General features: G+C 37.1%; 1 protein-coding gene across 1 annotated transcript in view; it reads right to left on the reverse strand.

Moving 5' to 3' along the window:
• The window catches only part of CNTNAP2 (contactin associated protein 2), a 1,148,354-nt gene that overhangs the window by 486,285 nt on the left and 642,696 nt on the right, over nt 1-19,373 (reverse strand). Inside the window, exon 9 of the mRNA XM_086615189.1 lies at nt 15,894-16,043. Coding sequence (XP_086471315.1) covers nt 15,894-16,043 — 150 coding nt within the window. The remainder of the gene's footprint in view (nt 1-15,893; nt 16,044-19,373) is intronic.

The following is a 19,373-nucleotide window of genomic DNA, read 5'->3' on the forward strand; positions in this document are numbered from 1 at the left end:
AAACAATGTGCGAACTTTTAATTCCAGGCCATCATTAGCATCAGTCCTTCCAACCCATGCACCAAGGTGTAATTTAAAAATTCAGTGAGGTATAGGTTATGCTGAAAGTGAAGCTTTTTTGCCTTCATCCAAACATAAAAGAATTGTTCAGTAATATATTTTACATTTTAAACTTAATTTGTATTGACGTATGACACTTTCTTTGAAATTGCTGTCTTCATGATTATAAGTACAAACATCCTGTCACTTTAAAAGAAAAAGATGATGACAGTTCAGTGTGAATCTAAATTTTAGTGCCAGCAGTAATATGCTATCAGTACATACCCAACCAATGCCTGGGAACTTTATGTTTTCATTTAGCTTTCTTAGAGATGAGAACACATGATAAACCTATCAGAGCTACCATCCCTCAACCTCGCCTGGCAGCCTGGGTGATAGACCCTGCTTTACATTCAGACAGAAGACAAATTAGAATGCACTGCGCTCAGGCTTCATGCTCTCTTCTTGCAATAGAAGTCATTCATCTCTTCACCTTCATTGAGAGATACTGGGCAGCATGCAGGGAAAGAGGGGAGGAGGATGGAGTCAATAATCAGGGGGAAGGAAGAAAAATAAGAGGGAGAACAGTAGGAAGAATGATGCCTAAGGAATTCAGGGCCTCATAACCAACCCTAAGCTAAAAACATTATAATGTGTAAAGACAGAATACAAAGTAAAGGCACACTCTCAAAAATACACTTCAGTTATTTAAGAAATGAGTGTTTCTAGAATCTGAATAAGCCAGAGAACAAAGGGGAATAAATTACAAGATGCAGGTGTACAAGCACACAACATCCAGCACACATTGTCCAGACTTAGATTTAGTGGGGAGAAAGAGTCCTTCCACTGACAAATGAGTAAGTGCATGGCACCACAACCAGCTGTCTATAATTTAGTCTGAAAATTAACGGGTTAAAGAAAAAAAAAATCCAAAGAACTAAAGATTTATTACATTTATACTCTTAAAAACTGCAAGATATTTGTAATTAGTTTTAAGTCAAAAGGCTTTGAGGAGCAAGAACTCTATAAAAGAGCTGCCTCAATAACGAACCTGCAAGATGTGCTGGTTCTGGGACACTGCTACTGTTTCAATGCTCCTTAACTGGCTTTTGGTTCTATACCTTCTGTAGAAAGGCAGTAGTAACAGCAGCATGGCCATGACATCAGAATACAAAGTCCTGAAGGTATCCTGGACAGTAGTTGTGATTTCACTGCAAATTATGAACAACTGGCTACTGATACCCTTAGATTATCTTGTCTACATCCAAAAATGACTTGGCTACACTCTTCTTTTTCCATCTGTATTTCACCTGTGCACAGAGGACTGGTACTAGTATCTGCAGAGTTCAATATCCTTCATATACAACAAGTGATTTTGTGTCGGTTTTCCTTCAGCTTTCAAGACAGACTGAATTGCAGGCTGCTTATGAATCAGAATATTTTTTTCATCCTTCAGCTTTCAACTCCCACAAAAGGTAACTTATTCTTACAAAAAATGTATGCAAATACATAGTATGGAATTAAAGAATAAATGCAATCTGGCCCTCTAATCACTCTCTTACAAAATACATCGTCTTGGCATTAAAATGAAGTTAGAGGACAGTAAGTGGTATGTATCCCCTCAGTCACACTGTTCTTGTGTACACAGAATTTGCTCATACTGATCAATGGACCTGATAAAACAATATACAAAAAATAATCACTGATTTCCACAGCATTTATTTTGTTTTCTAATCGATACAGTGTTCTGATCATGGAGCTAAGCACTTTTCAGTAACGTTTTAAGCCGCTTAATTAATGTCATTTCTTTTATACTGCAAGAGTGAACATTTTAAGATTGCGAGCTTTCATATAATTAAAAGTGATATTTTAAGTATGACATGGTGCTTTTCTTCCTTTAAATACTACTTCATCATCTACCTCTGGCACTTATATTCTGGAAATGATTCCATGAAATCTGGCAGCATCAGTACATCACAAAGCCTAGCTGTGAAACAATGGTGCATCCCTTCACCACCTCCAACGTTACATCCGTTTCACTACTGATACACATAATACAGCCTATTTGAAGTCTTTGATGCCCGTTACCACCACCTATCGATTTGCAAACAAGATTTTGAGATTTGCAGATATTTAACTCCATGACACAGAAACCCTTAGCAGAAATACAAATTTTGTTTATTTTGAAGTATACCTGTCTTCACGGTTGTGAAATAATGAGCTTGAAATACTGAAGTATATTCGTTTTCCTCCTTTTCTATACAACTGCTATTTAGGAGACAGAAAAAACTCTCAGGAAATCATAAAATAGCTATTATTTTATTATTCTCGAGTTAAAAAAATAGCCTTCACTCAGCTTAAAAAAGACCCATTGTTCTTGTCTATTAGTAAAACAAAAATCATTCTATTTTATGTTTACCTAAAATAATATCATTCTTGAACAGAGAATGATTTTAATATTATTAGAAATTTTATTAACACAAATCTCCTTCTATAATCTCTGTAAATTAACTGCTTGTAAACAATATACTTATAAGCAGGAAGATTCAGTCGTATTACTCTTTCAAGAGTATTCACTTCAGTGCATCTTCAAAGTATATTCCTGGATGTGTCATCTTTATCCCTCATGCATAAGATGATTAATTTTTAATAACGCTAGTATAATAACAATAACTGAAAATTTAATTTGCATTGTGTCATTCTCTTATAAATCTAAACAGACTCACAAATATTCTTTACAGAAGTCTTGCAATAAGTCTCTCAGTAATTTATTAAAGTGGAACCCTAAGTAATTTATCAGAAGATACATATGCAACAAATGTTTTCCTTAGGGAAAAAAGTCAGCAAATTGTTCATAAAGGAGATGATAAAATTCTTGAACTTATTTATTATAAGAAATTATTTCTGAATTTCACCAGTGAATAAAGAAGCAATTTGATTTCAATTTACAAACTGAACTTATATAAGCAATTAAAAGTTCCTTCTGTTTTGGTTCTGTCCATAAGTGACATAGTATTGTCCCTGTTACCTGAGTCATTTACTTAACTAACGAATGCATCACGAACTGCAAATCACATACTTTTATACTACATATATATGTATATACCATTTGCAATTCATGATGTCTGGAAAGCATATAAGCCTTCCAAAACAGGGACAAATAATTTTAAATGCCTTTATACATCTAACCAACACAACTTATATTTCAAATAGCATATTTGTTCATAAAACTCTTCGTTTTTTCACACAATATTGCTTTTATAACAGCTCCAATTTAAAAATTGACAAATGAACATAAAACATTTTTGTATTTTCATTTACAATATGCAGTCATTGGGGCTAAAAATTAGCTTTTTATAATTATCTCTAGTAATAAAAAACTAGGTGCTGAATATTTAAGGAAAATTAATACAGAAATATTGCAAATAGAGCCAAAGGTAAAGTTATCCACAGCGATTTTTTAATTAGTCACCCCCAAATTAGTACTTTTAATCTCCTTTTTTAGGTAGCTGAACGGAACAGCAGATATTAAATGGCTTGCTAAGAGTCACATACATACATGCTGGAATGTGTTGAACCCTTTCCAAACACTAGCTTTATTTCCCGAAGGGAAAACTTTTAGGTGGATAAAAAGGAAACCCACTTTTATCTAGCAATCTTTAATTTAGGCTAGAAAACAAGTTACTGAAGAACTTGTCAAATACTTATCATCTAAGATAAAAATGACAATTAGTCACCTGACATAAATACAAAATTATTCCACTTTGTTAAAGAAGAACTTTTAGGAAAGTTGAATATCAGTGATGAAACACAGTGATTTAAAAATGATAAATAATGCTGCACTGTAACGTAACACATTCTAAAATAGCAGGGTGCATTAAATGAAGAACAAAAAGTTTTGACTGAAGCACAAGACCAAAATACCTTCATAAAGTTCATGCAGATTAAAGCATTTACCTCAGCTTGTTAAGTGATGGCCCTGATAATATGAGGTAGAAAAAAAGGAACAAGATACACTGATGTATTTCTAAAAAAAAAAAAGTTTGACACATTTTTACTAGCAATTGTTTTTGTTCAAAATATATATTTTTTTATTATAACCCCTACACATATTATAATCAAATTTTAATTAATTTTATTTTAATGATTCATGTAATTTATAGACTTTTTTCTTTAATTCCTTTTTTACTTTCATTACAAGCAAAGTATTTTTGAAACAGCCTTAGGCTTATGACACAGGCAAAATACTGCTATTTATTCCACCTAGCAAGGACATCTTACATACAGTTTGCAAGCTTCTGAGATGTTGAAAGTTAATGAAACTGCAGATCAATAGGATTAGAAAGGTGAGTCACAGTCATTGTAATCCGTAGAGCACTACACTCTAAGGCTGTTTCTGAAACTGCTAATCACATTCTTCCTGCCCTTGCATTTTCTGAAAGTAGCAAAGCAGTAAATGGAGTGAGCTGTGTAAATGAGACTAGTTTCGGAGAAGTGGAAAAATGTTCTCTATGTCACACTCCAAACTTTAAAAAGGTGTTGCATAGAAATAAATTTCCTTAAGATCATCCTGAATGTTGGTATCACCCTGTTGAAAAGATTAATTTTTTTCAGCACAGTAAAATCTGGGCTACCACTGGAAGCCATGGGGAGTACTTAGACACTTGTTCTTGATTGAGGAAAGAAATGTAAAGGGTAAAATGTAAAGACTAGAACAGTTATCTAGCTGTAATAATGTACTAAGAATACATTTGTTAGTCAAAGTCTTTCTTAAATACATTTGTGTAAAGAATACAGTGGAGTCCACAGTATCTGCAAGCACTATTCTAATAGCGATATTATAATATATACAACACTTTCAAAACAGATTAAAATAATGGGAAATTTCTTCAACATGATTAGTGAAAATTTTACTGCAAAATTGCCATGAATACCCTTGGTTGCAGTACTTTTCTACTGTCCTAATAGAATGCGATTTTTGAAAATCTGTCTTTGTCAATTTTAAATTACAAGGTCATTTCAGATATCAGAATACTAACTATACAAAGTATGTATGCAAACCAAGTCAATTTTTTTTTGCAGACAGGTTGCAGCTAGGATACGTGAACACGGCTCTGAAAGAATTCAATGGAAAGCTAAAAAGACCTTGCACAGGGCATACTCTAGTTCTAATGTAAGTACGTGCCTATTATAGGTACAAGCCTGGAACAGAGACAGTAACAAAAAACTTCAAATGTCAAAAGCCTGTACGATATTCAGGAATTCCTTCTACAGATAGATTGCACCAGCTACGGAATTTTCATCTTCGTTTGAGTATCAAAATGTTGAAGCACTAGGAGAAAGGGTTTAGGCTTCTTTATAAAATTAAACTAGTTCTGCTGAACACACTTTTAATGTGCACGCATCTGTGCACACAAGGTTGTGTCATTTTGTAGATCCATCTCAGTGGTTTATGACAGATTTCAATAGCAAAAACATGAACCACTATTCTTATGCAGTAAAATTTAGACATCCACCCAAATGAGAATTCTAGTTACCAAATGATAGGTGGATATGATGCTGTGATAATTTTATATTTCTGGGCACTAGCATGAGATATTATTCCAATTTTGTTCCTAATATTTGTAGGATTCCTGAAAAGATCACTCACTGCATTTATAAAGGCCTGTCCTATTCGACTTTTGTTGAGATCATAAATATAATAAAATCTGTTTAAAAATAAAATAGGAATATATAACTGACAAAGAGCCCTACCATTCTCAGAAAGATTTAAGATTAATTTATTATTCCAGTTGTATAATTCTTCAGTGACCTTTATTCAACACGCATCAGGATATGCAGTATTCCATCTCTTTGTGCTATCTCAAGATTTTTCATCATGTATCTACAGAATAACTGAGTCACTAAACAGCACGAGCGCTGTTTATTCACACCATGATCTTTAAGATATTTAAATAATAAAAAGTGGTAAACTTTCCCTCCCACTCATGTTTTCTCTTCTCCTTTAGCTTAGTTCTTAATCAAAGGCAATACTGAAAATCAGTCAAGCACGATGGAACAAGGAAAAGCTGTGATCAAGTCTATGGAGAACACGAATTGCTCAGACAGTAATTATAAATGAGATAGTTCCAAAAAACGCAAGAGGGTCAGACTTTGGGCAACCTGCTTTCGTGACTGAAAATCATGGTAACATGGGATCTGAATGTCTCTTTTCAAAATTTCATACAGTTTGATTATGATGCCAATGAAACCACAATAGGCCTAACTAAAAAAATTATTTGTTCTAAAGCCCCACAGAAAGCTTTAAACTTACAGAATCAAATATAAGAATCAGTTTTCAAAAAAATTCACATCAATGTTTTGGAATAAAAAGATTATTTAAAAAATGACAAGCAAGTACAGAAAGTGTTTTGGGAAGTCTGGTCAGTAAGAATGATGAAAATTAAATAAGTGCTAGAAGTGGATGAAGCATTTTCAAGCATCATTAAAGCTTACGTCTTTTTAAGCTTCATCTACTTGGAAGAAGATTCGCAAGGAAATATCCTTAGTGCCTAGTACTTTTATCGTTATAGATTAAAGCAAGATTCTTCCTATGCAAATACACAAACATCATACACACTGCTATTCTACACCACTATTTGGCCCTTATTGATAACGAAAAGATGGTTTACTGAAAGATTTTGTCATTGTGCATTACTAGTTACAGTGTCTAATCTCATTTGGATTTGTTGGAGAAGATCAAATGAAAAGCATGGAGGTCTTAGTCCAGAAACAGGAAGTCTGTAAAATCGCTTCTCAGGATCTTTCAAATTACACGTAGACTTGGTATAATGGGTGATGAACTCAAAGAGGCTATGAGTATATTTTATTGCCATAGCAACAGATCCAGTTTCACTTTTCTCCAGTTTACAATACAGTCTTGACAGTGACCATCATCCCTTCCTTCATAATCACAGGATTTTTTAACAGCTCTACAGTTAGTATTTATGCTAATTGTCCAATCTCAGATAAATTGCTCTGTCTAAGGGAAATAAAAAAAAAATTAAAAAATGTCAGAGTCTTTGACAGGACTTAATAACCCAAAATGGTCTAGCAGTTAGCTGGATGACTATCAATTCCCTCCTAAAGAGATCAATATTAAATATTCAGTACTGCATTGCCAACTCCTTGTCCACCTCAAATTAAACCTCAAGTAGACATACTTTGACACTGACAAAGTAATTTAATGTCCTTAAACTGGACAATAAGCCAGTTGCCATCAGCAGTCCACACTGGAGATTTGTGCATCTCCAGCTTGCTAATTCTCACTGCAAAGTATTGTTACAGGTAAGTTCAGTGCTTTGCTGATAAGAGAAAAACAAGGCTTTAAACATTCTGTTTCAGCTTCACGGTTTGGTTTTGCCAATTTATGCAGATAAATCAGCTCTAAGCCACTGGCTGTGAGATTGAATAAAGTTCGTTCTTTGGAAAGATACAAGCCCTTAAAATCTACTTCATGATTTACAAAAGCATCACTAACAAGTGTTCCTGTTAGAGCCCTAGACTGTCACATTTATATGATGGGATTAGTTGCCTTCAGAGAAAGAGGGTAACAACAAACTGGGACTGTAGGTATGCAAGGATGTAACTGAGCCTGCCCTAGACACAAAGGGCTACCTGCAGGTTGCTAATATAGTAGAAGCAGCAGACAGTAATTATAAATTTAATTGGAGCTCCAGTCAGGTTTTATACACGAGCCAGTATTTACAACCAGCACTGAGAACCATTCTCAGCTCAGACCATATGCCTCAGGCAGGCCTCTTATATGAATAACTGTATTTTTGCTCTATCTCCCCCTTCGACAAACACCATATTTTAGTCAGTTCTGGAATATATCCTGATTTTTTTTTAATCCTGTTACACATTTATGGCTCATTAAACCAGATTGCCAAAGTTATTCATGTTTACAACTATATAGATTGGTAGATTTTCTGAAACATGCAAGTCAGTTGTCTGACTACCACCAGAATCAACGGCAGGTAGGCATCTTCTTGCTTAGAGTTGTTTACAATATTCATAGGTGTTCATTTACATACTTAAAACATTGAAATGCAATTGAAAATCGGCCTCACGTTTAGAGGAGGTGGGAGGAAAAGAGGAAGCTGAGGTAGGTTCTATTAACTTGAAGAGGAAAATCACAGATACTTTAACACCTATGGAAAATCCACTGAGAAGCACCATTAAGTCACTCTGCAAAACAAGAAAAGCCTCTGAAAACAATATAGCCCATTGATGGCATCAAGAATTTACCTTTTCCTTTTTTTAAGGTGTGTTGAACTGTCGCTGTGGACAATAAGTGCACTTATACACCTAGAAGCAGAGCCAAGATACCCTTGAAAAACATGTCAAGTTGGTAGAAGTGCTATTTGAGTATTAATTAGCATTCTCCACTATTTAGGAGTATGATTACTTTCACACACCAGGAAAGCACGTGTTTATTTTACACAACACAATTCAACACCCTCACACGGATATATTTGTGGTTCCTAATGCCATCAACGGACTTCATTAGTTTCAGTCTTCTAAAGCCATACAGCCCTAAGTAGTATTGGGTAGCGATTAGTGCTGGTTAACTTTCCTCCCAACATCCACTGCTTATTGAAATATCTGCCCTTCCCCTCCTGCAGGGCAGTTTTTTCAGCTACTGGTACCAAAGATCTTGTAGCTTGACCTACTAAAGCATCACCAAGAGGGACATTTGTCACTTTTGAGTTGTCTCCAGTAGCTCTCTTCTGGGCCTTCACCAGACATTTCCTTCTCCAAAAGTTTTTCTTTTAGAAGAAGCGTTACTAATTTTTACAAGCGCTTTTCCTTTCCCCTTGGAGTCAAGAGCTACAACATGTAGAATTTCCTCTATTTTTAACTGAATATTCTGTAATATTCAGAGACTTTATACAATTTGCTTCTGACTGAGACTCAGGCAACAATATGACTATTTTATTTAGTGAAAAGTAAATAAATCATATACACACAGAATTAGAGACAGACTTCCATGAGGTCAGTTTCCTCCCTCCCATGTCCATGCAGCTCTACTCTCTACGGTACATGTTCTTCCTCACTCTTTGCTCTTTCTTGGTTTTAAATGTCAATAAGAAAAAAGAAAATTTATTGAAAAATTTGTTGTTCTCTTATCTGCTGCACACAGAAATTTGCTTTAGTGCTTGAAGAAGATAAAGCAAAAGAGATGCAGTTCCTTCACTTTATTTTTTGAGAAACTTCTAGATACATACTCTGTGACTAACATCTTCAGCTTAGCAAGAGATTTATGTTGTATAACAAGGAGAGCACATCTAAAAACTTCATTCATTCATTTTTCAGTGGGCAGACATTTCTCATCTTTAATAGGCCTTTGCTCAAATGCTGAAGTTATCCCAGCAAGACTCATGCTCTCATATCTCCATTCCTAAACTCACATTATCATACATTTGATCTTTTACTTGCTTGGAGAAAGTATCAGCTTTCTACCTGCATCTGTTTTTCTTCAGAAGATTAACCTACCACCAGCATTTCTGCTTATACTGTTGTATACAACATGTTGGTGGATTGGCATATTATAAAATCACTTACAATATTACTGACATTACTGAAAATTAACTACAGAATGTCACCATTATTTTACCTGGTCTCATTTGTCTAACATTTAATTTATCTGAATGAAATAAACAAAACTTAAAAATGGTGAAAAAAGCATAAAGCTCAAAAGAGTTAATAGGTAATGTTGATCAACTCCCTTCAGTTCTGTCAGTTGTATAAAACGAGAAGTTTAGGTGCCTATAATTGCCCGTCATATTTTATATTTTTTTACTTACTACAAAGCCACTTCCTTGCTTTGCTCAGGTTTATACATTCTGCACATCTGCATTTGTTATTGATCTATTGACTTATAAACATTCTGGATTTAACAATCCAAAGTATGAAAGTTGTTAAAAAATACAACCCATTCCAATTGGTTTATTTCCATTTCTTGTGTCTGTCATTATTTCATAGGACTAACCTGGGAGGATTCCTGATGATAAGTGCTGAAGATACACAAAATCACCTTATACTCTGAGTTATTTTGAATTTGCTTTGTGTTCTACTCATGGATTTGTATTTGAGCTTACAGCAGAGCTATGATCATGAGGAGAAAGATTTTAAATCACACTGAAACCACCCTTTCCACAAGAAATGCAAATTTGACCATCCTGTGTTGTGGTCATACACGGAAAAGAAACAAGTGGCACCAAAACTGAAGCCCTAACATATTAAAAATCTGATCAACATGCAGAAACTCAAATACAACCCAACATCATTGCTACTTAATGAGATGTGCAAAGCTGCAGGCTTGAGAGAAAGATACCAGCAGGGACTTCAGTTTCCTTTATTAGATAACGGATAACCTGAGTTGCCAGTGGTCGGGTCCAGATCGTTTGTCACATAACATCTAATAACTCCATTTTGGTTTTGCTGAACACGGTTGAATTCGAGCTTCAAAAAATCCCATGTTCCCTTTCTATCTGATAATAGTTGCGATTATGACAGTCTCAGTGCCTTTGAAATCCCAGCACACTACCTAGGAATTCTGATCATTATTATAACAGCTGTTAATGACCAATTCACAGAATTATAACAATGGATAACTTGATAAAAAATGCAGGCACACCACCCAAAGTCTTTGGTTATAGATGACAGCTTTTAAGAAGGGAAGATGCACACACAGAAGAGCCCAGCGCATGTGAAACAGAGGAAGGTATTTTTTCCCTTTCGCTTGACTTTGCTCCTCCCTCCTCCTTCCACCACCTCTAATTCTATGGAATTTTAGACCAACACAACTTTCAAAACCAAATGAATTCTACTCCACAAACAAGACTCCATACAGAGTGCATTTTGTACAGTCATACAGAAAGGAAAGACTTTCTATATGCCATAGACAGGAGTCCCGTAGGAAACTTGCTGCATAGTCCATTCATCTTTGTCAGAAAAAAGCAGCATGCAGTGGATTGACACACTCACTGCATACCTTTGTTCTCAGTGAAGATTTGTCAATCATACCAAAATATTTGCCATCCTTAACCCAGTGAAAAGGAAAGGGAAAGTAGACACAATCAAAAAGAAATGCTGTAAAATAGAAACAAGTTAAAATTACATCTCTAATCAAATATTTCCTCTGGGCACTAGGCAGCTATTAGGTGGTTTGGCGAAAGCTTAAGATGCCTCACAAAAGCTCCTTATCTCCAACAGTGCAAATGAGGTTAATGGACTCATTTTCACTCTGTGATTCACTTTCGCTGTTCTGCTTTTTTGTTTTATGCAGATAATTGGAAACAACAAAGAAACATCATTCTCTAGAGCTTAGTAGGGAAAGGAAGTTCACTTCTTTCCAAAAAGCCAAATTCAAGACAAGAAAGAGAAGGAAAATAAAGCCAGTAGGGAGAGAAGAACAGTTATATAGACGGGTAATAGGCAATTAGCACCCACCCTCCCACATACACCAGCACACATTCACAAAATCTACACAAATGCCTGATCTTTAACACAGCTTCCCTTAAGTCTTAGGCTTGAATAAAACATCATTGCTGTCCGTTTCTTGGGAGGATCTAAGTAGTGCTGGGAGACAGCACAGGAGAGGCACAAGGGAAGAAAAGAAATAAAAGAAAAAAAAAGGAAAATACTGTAACAGTACTGAAAGTGATTTATTCTCTGACAGAGAACTGAAGAATCCTCTTATAATTTACTCTTATGATTTACCTAGGATTTTTCAAAACTAGAAAAGTTAGTTCTATAGGCAGAAGTCACAAAAGATTCTGATTTCCACAACTCCTTTATTCAAATATTGCTGCAGATGTAAAAATCTGGGTATGGTAGTAAATGACAAGCATTTCTATTGAAATGAATGAATAAACTAAGCAATAACCAGAGCACATTTAGGAACTAGTTTTGAGGGAATCAGCGAGAGTATCAATCAGGTCTGGCTTCTCTAAAAGGCCAACCTTCTTAAAAGGGTAGCTGGAGGCTGCTACTAGACAGGGAGGTTGACCATCCAGGTCCAGTATAAAACTCGGTGTCAAAACGAGCTGTTCCTTTGTTAATGCCTTTAGTGTCTACACAGTGCTCTACTGGCCCCACTTCCATGCACCGAGGGAGCACTCTGACTCAAGGGCTTGTTCCTGCTTGTGCCAAAATGTCCAATGCCAGGAGTAAACACACAACCCTTCTGCGTCTCTGCATTCCCCCTATTATTCATGTATTTATAGCAGACTGAGTCATAAGCAAGTTTTAATCAAAATGCTGTGAGTAAAATTAAGGACTTTTCAAGATATCATTGTGAACGTATCTGTGTCAGCTGAGTGTTTCCGATTTGTCTGGAATGTGTTATCAGTACGTTTGGCATAGTAATGTTCTCCTTGCCCACTCAATCTTTAATCCATTCCCAATTTTGATAGTCTATTTTATGATGAAACTGATATCATGGGATACTGCCAGTGCTAAGTTCTGACAACAATATATGAAAATGATATTTTTAGTGAAAAATTGACACTGTCTCAAAAATTTGCATTCAAATACGTGGCATCTCTCTTACAGTAAAAGCTGTAGTTATTTTCACAGAAAAGTCAGCCTTGCTACTTTGAGGCAGTACCCATTTTATTGCAATTACTTTTCTCTTTAAATTCTCCAATATATTTTTGAGAAAATATCATACTGCAGTGCCTAAAGGCAACCTTTAAATCTTTCCTTCAGCAAAGACAACAGCATTGCCTATATCACGTATATGCTATATTGACACCAAAAGACCAAAATGTAGAGAGACACACTTTTTTTGAAAACAGGGAAAGTGAAAGTTTGGAGCACGAAACATTTGCATACATGTGGTGTAACTTTCAAAGATGAAATAGGAAATTTAAATCAGAAGAGTACACATGTTCAAAGACTTCTAGAAATGCTATACAAGTGCTCCAAACTCAAATTCAATGAACTGAGCTTTCTCAGTATTTTACAACATCAAGAAATATAGCAGTGGGATGGGATAAATAGCATAACATATACTATCTTTAAAACTATCATTTAGCTTCTGTGATATATGTTTGAATTCTAATTACAGAAAGGTTTAACAGTCAAAATACCTGTAACTATTGTATTCAGATCTCTAGCAAAGAAATCTACCGGATACCTTTTCACATGGAAAATTTGTCATCACCAAGAAATTGATAATTCTTTTTGCTAGCCATCTAGCAGTTTGCAAAAAAACAAACGTGTTACCCTATGATTTCAAGAGGCAGCTGTCCCTTTCCTAACCAATTATGCATAATTGCAGAAAAAATCTATTTCCGCTTTCTTACCTGAACTTACTCCTAATGAAACTAATGAAAACATCTTCTTTGATGCTAATTACCAAGTGGTGCAAATGTTTGAAGTTCCCCACTATTCTTACTTCTACAGCTTCTTCTTGCAAATATTAACAGCCATAACTTGAAGCGCTTATAAAGAAAAATAAGGAGGAACACATTCATGTAGAGGGAATAGAACAAAAATACCTTTGCCTCATAAGATGCAGATTGCAAATATAAAGATTAGATTTCTAATATGCATCCAAAAGACTGGCTTTAGGTTACAAGTAATCTCTTATTAACAGATATATATAGCAAAATAACTAATATATATACAGAGAGAAAGCAATGATAATGTGGGAGTATACTGAAATAAATGGGTTCCTCAGATCCAAGTCAGAAATAAAGCTTCCTCAGATTCACAGCTTGAGACAGTGAAAATGCAAAAGTACAGTGTTGCATATGCAGACTTATTTTGAAATAAAACTGGACATGAAGGTTAAGACACTGCTATTCTTCTGATATACCTTTAGAAGACCTTTTAGATTATAAAAGATAATAAAGAAAAACAAAAACCCCACAGCTCATGCAAAGGGACCATGTATTTGAGTGAACAGATGTTGGAATGACACTTCAGGGAATTCATGACTGACTTTTACATCTCACTAGAACAATACCTACGTGCACATTTTTTTATGGAAGGATGCTGGAATTATAAAGTACAGGTCAAAAATTAAAAGTCAAGCAGATTTCAGAATCCAACTGAAATGACAACAAATCATTTTGACTGAGAAAAGGTATAAAAACTACCTGAAGAAACTAGACAATCTATCCCTCACAACCAAAGAGTCAGACATAGAAGACATTTCAGAAGAAATCCATCAATTTCTCTCCTGAAATGTAACAACGGTCTGGGGATTTTACTTATGAAAATTAACAGAATTTAGCACTGGATGTATTATGTATAGCATTCTTTTTCCTTTTCTCCTACATGTGCTTAATAATTTAATGAGAATATCTCAGACTTTTCTGACAAATTAAAGGCAGTATGTTTTGATGACAAAATAATTTCCGGGCTTTAGCTTGTGGAAACTGCCTATACTAGAACTTTTATTTGAGGCAACACGCTAAAAAAATATTCAGGATATTAGCTGAATTAAGGATATGGGAAAAGATGCATGTTGCAGCAACAAGAAGTTTGACTCCTGTGACAGATCAACTTTGATTTGGTAACACTTGTCTTAGACTGTTATATCATCATTGCCACAATGTTTCCTGGAAGTGTTTGTCATCGGTATCTGCAGGATTAGAATCTATTTTTAATTAACTTTATATTAGTTTTGTAACATTATTTAAACACTAATTTCCATGTGTATTTTTAATGATTTCACTGATAGGAGATAATGAAATGAGAATAACCTTGAAAGGGTATTTTGCCTTTCTGCTTCGGGTACTTGATATGCCACCAAGTTTTCTATCACTCGGGTAATGTTATGACTATTTATAGTACCACATTTATGTTTTATTTTGATTAGCTATGAACCGTGCAAGTTTGAAAAAAAAATCAGTTTTGAACACTGATAAATTCTACTTTCAAAATTTGTGTTCTCTGCCTGAAGCTTTCTTGTGCAACCTCGCACATGTGGGACACTTCAAAAGCACAGCTTACAACTCTCTTTTGATCTTAGCATCTGAGCTCACTGAGAATTCTGCTTGAACAAAGATTGCAGGCCACTGCTGATTTGAAAGTTTTTAAAAAATCTGGCTAGCAGTACAAAAAATAATATTTATGCTTGAGTTAAAAAGCCCTTAATGACCTTTCCCTAATAAGATAGTAGTGTATCAAAAATATTTTTGGCATGCTAAATAGGTTTTAATACAGAAATTTAAATATATGTTTTTAAAATCCAAGAGTTTTTATGGTCTTTTTTGATTTTCATAAATGCTAACATAGGACAGCAAGAGGAATAAACACAGATGCCCCAATATGCAAGAACTCTTTAGTGTATGGTTTGTCAAAACACAGAAATACTGAACAATCTCAGGCTTCAATTTATGAAAGCTTCGTAATTACCCACAATCACGACAGCTTTTTAAAAAATCAGCAGAATGATAAGGCCTATCTTGAACAATGATTTTTTTTGTTCCAAACTGGAATAGATAAATTTATGTCTTTTCTCAGTGCCATTTAATTAAACTGCTAATGGAAGGTTTCCATTTCAGAGAATGGTCTCTGAAATGTTCAGAGAAGATCTGGGAAATCATTCCAAGTTAGATTGACTCTTGTACAATACTTCTCATGGTTTCTTTTGCAACGATAAGGAGGTGTAAAAAGATTCTTAAAAGTGAAATTAAGTTCAGTATTTTACTTTTTGATGAGCTGCACCTAGCCATTTTAACCATATTAAGATCTATGCGAATGAATTGCACTCTGAGCTCCATTTCACCCATTATGTAGATTAAAAGACAACAGCATTTTAAGCAGATACTTGTTTTGATATTTTTTTTTACCTCCAAAGAAATATTTCTCTCCAGTCTTAACTTGCAGAGGGCTGTTTGTTCGAACAGCTGAAGCTTCGTCGCCATCAATGGTGAGGACAGCAAAATTTTCCTTAGCTAGGAATCGGACTTCATGCCACTGCCCATCGTTGAGACCAGAGCCTACGAAGAACAGAAAATAATGGAACATGTTACTTAGTCCAATATTTATTATCTTTAAGTGTTTTGTGTGTCTCTCTATGGCTAATTATGTAAGGTTTAATGAAGGCTATTGCAGAAATTAAATAATTTTAGTATAATAACAGGGTATTATTATTAAAGTAACCATTACTAAAAAGAACACCTTTATATTATGAATACTGGTCTTGGAACTACCGAAGTATCCATGCTGTCAGCTATAATTGTAGCTAATTACAGATGTTATCACTCACCTTTCCCATCAAAAGGCCGTATTCTACATTTTGCTAATAAAGAATACCTCTTAACTGTTTCTATGATCAAGTGCAAAAGGAAAAGCTATTGATTAATCCATCTAACTATACTAACAAGCCCAAAGGGCACATTATGCTCATGATCGCTTCCTTTATCAAAAGCTAGATATTTCCAAGAGAAAGGAAAGAAAAAATAGGAGGGGGAAAGGCTCATGTGGAAGGTGAGTTCACAGCTAATTCTGCCATTGGGATGCGGGGCTGGCCATAGAAGATGACCACCTTATCACAAGAGACACTGCAAAACCAGCAAATGTCTGCCAAAACCTGCAACCTTAGAGGAGCACCATCCTCCCAATGCTAACAGCAGCGAAGCAGGTGGATCTGTTAATTGATTCAGATCTTTTAAAAAAACAGAATTTCTACGCTTCTGACAAGGTCTCCAGCAGCTGGCAGGAAGCCAGTTTGCCTGGCATGTTACGCTGCCATTGAAGAGCAGTGAAAGGCTGGTGGTTTGTTCTGGTCATCACTGTGCAGGCAGGTTATGGCGGGTCAGCAAGTTAAGCAGCAAACGCTCTAGTGAAAGTAAATTCCAAATTATAGTGTCTCTTACAAGTGGCATTTCGCCCACCTAGATAAAGGTGCTAAGTCACCTTAGCAAAATGTCATTTGCCAAAATAAACTGCAATGCAATAAACTGTTTCTAAAATTAAGTGGGACGCACGGTATCAGCCGAAGTATGATGGAAGATACACTTTCCAAATATTCAAAAGAATGTTATCTTCTATGAACAAGGAATAACTTTCATGGCAAACAGATATACCTAGACATTTAATGAATATTTTTTTCCCACTGCTTCACCATGTTTAAGATACAAGATCAAGTCCTGAAATAACACGGAGTGTTATACCTTGGAATATTCTTGCAATATTCATTACAGTGAATAAAAGTAGCAGAAACCTCTTGAAAAACGTATCAGTAAGAAATGTTTCTACCAAAACTTGTTCAATCTGGTGTACAAACAGATGAAAGACCTAACGCACCAAACATGAGCAAAGTTGTCTTTCTGTTTGTGAGCTTTTTCATTTTCATTTTGTTTGACAAGCAAAGAAAAAACAGAAAAACACAATTACAAACCAGATAAAATTAATTTCTATTGATAATATACTCGGAAAGGAGAAAAAGGTACACCTTCTTAATGGAGTTCCAAACCAAAATTGTTACAGTGTGTGTTTCTAGAACTGAAGTTTATCAGAACATACTTAAGATCCCAATTTTCCACCTCCAGATGACATATCATTAAAAAAATCCATCAGTTTTTAGTGAGGTGGTTGTTCAGTATTGCCTTAAACTGAGTAACAATGAGTAGCGACTTCCGAACAAAATTAAAACTTGGTTATTACAACACGAGGGATGGACATGCTGGCACGGGCTGTTGGTCAGTGAGTCCAGAGGGAGGTACGTCTGAAGCACTCCCTGGAAAGGAGGATATTGCAGAAACCAAGAAACAACAAAACACCAGACGAGAAAGTGCCCGCCTGCCCTGCACCACCCATTGTTTCACACTAAAAGACGAGCTTTTGCTCCTTGGCAAACTGACCAGAGAAACGATGCCACGTCTCCAATGAGCTCCTCCAAACACGCCCACCTCCCGGGAGCACCTGAGAAGTCGCTGGTTTTTCTCTTGCTCCTGGACTGCATTTGCAGTGGTGCCTCGTGTATCCACACGGCAAACGTCTGTCTCAAAGCTTTCCCAGCAGTAACTTCCGAGGCCACTGCTGCTCGTGCTTTGACACGGTTTTTCGGGATCGTTCCCCAAACAGTCAAACGCTTCCGGCCAGTGCAGGCAGAATCAGACACAAACGCGCACGGAAAACTCTACCTGGCGCGGGTGCGCGGACGCCGGCGGCGGGGTGGAGAGAGACTCTGCCGCGCTGCGGGGAGCGCGCCGGGCACAGCCGCGCGCCGGGCAGAGCCGCGCGGGACACAGCCGCGCGACGGGCACAGCCGCGCGACGGGCACAGCCGCGCGACGGGCACAGCCGCGCGACGGGCCAGCCGCGTGCGGGAGGCAGCCGCGTGCGGAGCACAGCCGCGTGCGGGAGGCAGCCGCGTGCGGGAGGCAGCCGCGTGCGGAGCACAGCCGCGTGCGGAACACAGCCGCGCGCCGGGCACAGCCGGTTCCCGCCGGCTGCAGCGGCCCCGCCGCCGGGCACAGCACGGCCGCGCAGCCGCGGGCGGTTCCTCGGGGAAAGCGCAGCTGAGGGCAGGCGGAGCGCTGCCCGGCGGGGAGGGGAGAGGGAAAAGGGGGAGAAACATCCCTGCGAGCCCCAGGGGAGAGCGGGAGGAGCGGGAAGGGGGGCCCTGGCACCCCCCTCTGCAGAGATTCCCCCGGAGAGCCCCCGCCGGAGCAGGGGGGTATCTCCTGGGGCAGCTGCAGCCCTGGAGGGCTCCCGCTGGAGCAGGGACGGCAGAGGGGAGCCACTGTGTCCTGATCACATCCCTCCGTGCTGCGCGGGAGTAGGGAGCGAAGAATTGCCGTTAAGCCTGAGAGAGGGGGGAGGAAAGGTGGTGTTTTAATGATTTTGTTTCTCACTACCTAAATCTAGTACACTAGATTTTACTACACTAGCTAAATAATTTGCAATAAATTATTTTTCCCTAAGTCAAGTCTATTTTGCTTGCAACCGTAACTGGTACATGGTCTCCCTGTCTTTATCTCGCTCCACAAGCTTCTCAAGGTCATTTTCTCCCCTCCTCCTGTTGAGGAGGGGGATTGAGAGAGTGGCTGGTTGGGTGTCTGTCAGCTGGCCACTGTCAACCTCCCACCACAGCTGATGGAGCTGAAGACAGATGATTATGCCATGAAACTGGAAGTTCACAGTATTTCTTATAATAAGCCTTAGCTTGCCACCATCACGTCTTGAAGATAGTCTTTCATAAAAGAATGAACTGATGGTACTAATGAGATAAGTGTATTAAATTGAATATTGCAGGAGATGGAAAATACTTCAGTTACTTTAATCTGCTCTGTACACAATAAACAAATTAGTCTCGCAATATCC

The sequence above is a fragment of the Tauraco erythrolophus genome, chromosome 7 (assembly GCF_009769465.1).
Source record: "Tauraco erythrolophus isolate bTauEry1 chromosome 7, bTauEry1.pri, whole genome shotgun sequence".
NCBI lineage: Eukaryota > Metazoa > Chordata > Aves > Musophagiformes > Musophagidae > Tauraco > Tauraco erythrolophus.